The sequence below is a fragment of the Giraffa tippelskirchi genome, chromosome 1, assembly GCF_054371585.1.
Source record: "Giraffa tippelskirchi isolate mGirTip1 chromosome 1, T2T-mGirTip1v1.2.pri, whole genome shotgun sequence".
Lineage (NCBI taxonomy): Eukaryota > Metazoa > Chordata > Mammalia > Artiodactyla > Giraffidae > Giraffa > Giraffa tippelskirchi.
In genome coordinates, this window is record NC_137275.1 from 142,754,221 (window position 1) to 142,757,554 (window position 3,334).

The 3,334-nt window shown below is 48.1% G+C and overlaps 1 protein-coding gene across 1 annotated transcript; it reads left to right on the plus strand.

Annotated features, from left to right (window-relative positions):
* On the plus strand, positions 1–588 carry LOC145516182 (interferon tau-like). The gene has a single exon (XM_081517321.1). The coding sequence runs from the start codon at positions 1–3 to the stop codon at positions 586–588; it is 588 nt and encodes a 195-aa protein (XP_081373447.1).
* Positions 589–3,334: the final 2,746 nt, after the last annotated feature.

The window sequence follows — 3,334 nt, forward strand, 5'->3', positions numbered from 1 at the left end:
ATGGCTTTCGCGGTCTCTCTACTGATGGCCCTGGTGCTGGTCAGCTGCAGCCCTGGAGGATCTCTGGGCTGTAACCGGCCTTGGAACCATGTGTCGGTTGGCAGGCAGAACCTCAGGCTCCTGCGGCAAATGAGCAGACTCTCCCCTCGCTCCTGTCTGCAGGACAGAAAAGACTTCGGTCTTCCCCAGGAGATGCTGGAGCGCGGCCAGTTCCAGAAGGACCAGGCCCTCTCTGTCCTCCACGAGATGCTCAAGCAGTGCTTCAACCTCTTACAGACAGAGCACTCCCCTGCTGCCTGGAACACGGCCATCCGGGACCAGCTCCGCGCTGGACTCATGCAACAGCTGGAGGACCTGGATGCTTGCCCGGGCCTGGTGAAGGGAGAGGATGCCTCTGACCAGGGAAGGATGGGCCCCGTGCTGGCCGTGATGAGGTACTTCCAGGGAATCCGTGACTACCTGAAACAGAAGGAATACAGCGAGTGCGCCTGGGAAACCGTCAGGGTGGAGATGATGAGAGCCCTCTCTTCGTCATCCATCTTGCAGAAAAGGATAAGAAACCTGGGTGGAGCTCTGAAGTCACCTTGAGATGACTCTCACCGACCAAGATGCCACATCAGCCTCGTACACTCACCTGTGCTCATTTCAGAAGACTCTGATTTCTGCTTTAGCCACCAAATTCATTGAATTACTTTAGTTGATACTTTGTCAGTAGTAATAAGCAAGTAGATATAAAAGTATTCAGCTGTAGGGGCATGAGTCCTTAAGTGATGCCTGCCCTGAGGTTATCTGTTGCTGATTTATTTATTCCTCCTTGCATTTAACATACTTAAAATGTTCAGAAATTTATAAAATTACATTTCATCTGTACATCATATTAAAATTTCTAAAGCATCTTTACCATTTCATGTGATTACATTTGTGCTTTGTTATATTTATTAAATCAAAGAAAATGAGTTTCTTCACTCAAAAAGTGAAATCCAAACCCCATTTTAAAACTTTATTAAAGAGTGGGTGGTTACATTTATTTACTCATTCATTCCATTCATATTATACATATAAATTGAGTACCCGAGTGACAGACTGTGTAATTGTCACCAAGGAATACATGTGAATAAACCAAATGCAGTTCCTACGGCATTGAAGCACTCAGTATTACAGAGAATACTGTTTATGTAAACAGTATTGTTTTATTTCGGTTATACTAAAGACTGCAAGGAGAGGTAAAGGAAAAGAATGTCCTCACACGGGAAGCTTTAGGTACAAATGATGCTGGAAAGATAAATAATATTATACATCCTTCCTAAGCTGCCTGCGGGGCTTCCCCGGTAGCTCAGCTGATAAAGAACACGCCTGCGGAGCAGGAGACTCCAATTCGATTCCTGGGTCAGGAAGATCCCCTGGAGAAGGGAGAGACCAACTCCCCACTCCAGTATTCTTGGGCTTCCCTGGTGGTTCGGTCGCTAAAGAATCTGCCTACAATGCAGGAGACCTGGGTTGCGAAGATCCCAGGAGGAGGGCCCGGCAACCTACTCCAGTATTCTTGTCTGGGGAATCCCCATGGACAGAGGAAGCTGGAGGGCTGTAGCCCGTGGGGTCTCCAAGAGTGTGATACAACTAAGCATAGGGCACAGAAAGTCAACGAATTCTCTTAACTCAGTTTCAAGTCACCAAAATCTGGGGAGACTATTTTAGATAGACATTACCCAAACATAATTATTTCTACTGAGTTTACCTAAGCTCCTTTTCCTCCTTACTCTTAGAGATCACAGACCACTAGTATCAGAGAGCCCAGGTAGATCATTTATATGGCAAAGGCACAAGAGAAATACCAATTCCTTCCAGAAAGCTGGCTTAAAACATTACAAAAGGCTCACTTTGATACAATAGCAGAGCTAGCTGAGGCCATTGTTCTCCAGCTCTCTGGGCAGCGCCCATTCATCAGGGACAGCCACCCAAAGGCCCCATGTACTAGTGGACAGCCACCCAGGGATTTCCCTGTTGCTTCTGGGATTCCCCCTGCAATTCTGGGGCACCATATGGTAGCAGACGGCCACCTCAGGAATACCCTACAACTTTGGGATTACAGACAGCAACTTTGGGGCCCCCTGGGTTAGCGGACAGCCACCTCAAGGATCACCCAGAGACTCTTGGGACCCACATTCTAGTGGATGCCCCCAATAACTTTCCATTCCTCATCCTGTATCTTGACACTCACAGGAGTTTCTGTCATCTCCTGGCTGCCACCAATTGTTGGGTTGTGCCCTGCAGGCTTACAAGACCTTTGTTTGCCCAGCTTCGAGACCAAAGGAAGAATCTGCCGTCAAGAACAGAGGCATGGATGGCTTAAGGGATGGGAGGCACTCACACGTGTGAAGCAAGGTCCTGGAGCAACACCCCACCATGGGTGGTGCACGGGTGGTGGGAAGTATTCACACATGGTGACAGGCTTCATTCTGAGAGCAATGGCGGGGTGGGGAGTAGAGGGTAGGGAAGTGGGGAATGGGGAAGGAGGGGGTGGGGGGTGAGGGAGGAGATGGCTAATCATAGTGGGAGTGAGATCAGGCGGGCTCTTTAATTTTCATGGAAAGCAGTTGAGGGACACGCCCCTCACCACCCCTTTGATACAAAAGATCAACTCTGGGGCCTCAGACAAGTACAGAGAAAAGCAAGTCATAGGCCTAGGCTGTACCGGTGGGGCAGGGGATCTACCGAGAGTAAGAGAAGAGCTATCCTGAGTGGCCTGACGGTAATATACCTTAATTAGAACATTCCACTATTGCTAAAAATCACCAGTGATCATCTGGACCTTCAGATTGTTTTGCCAGTGAAAGTTTGAAATATCCTGAGAATTACTGCAGTATGACACAGAGACATGGAATGTGCCAAGGCTATTGGAAAATGGCATTGATAGACTTGCTTGACGTGGGCTTGTCACCAACCTTCAATTTGTAAAAAATGCAATTATCTGTGAAATGGGATAAAACAAATTCTGCCTATACTTCCTCACATTGTAGCAATTCCCAGTATGCTCTCAAGATTCACTCCTCCTTCCCCTGCACCAGCCATTCATACAGCTCTTTCCTGTTTCTTTGGGATTCTGGCTACCCATTTCCCCTTAAGATTGCAAAGCGTAGTCACTCAGTCGTGCCGACTCTTTGCCACCCCATGAAACATAGTCCACCAGGCTCCTCTGTCCATCGGATTCTCCAGGCAGAATACTGGAGTGGATGGCCATTTCCTTCTCCAGGAGATCTTCCCCACGCAGGGAGCAAACCTGGGTCTCCCATCATTGCAGCCAGATTCTTTATACTCTCTGAGCCACAAGGGAAGC

Bases quoted from the DNA above. Each gene is read 5' to 3' on its own strand.
- LOC145516182 (XM_081517321.1), top strand. From the start codon at position 1: ATGGCTTTCGCGGTCTCTCTACTGATGGCCCTGGTGCTGGTCAGCTGC.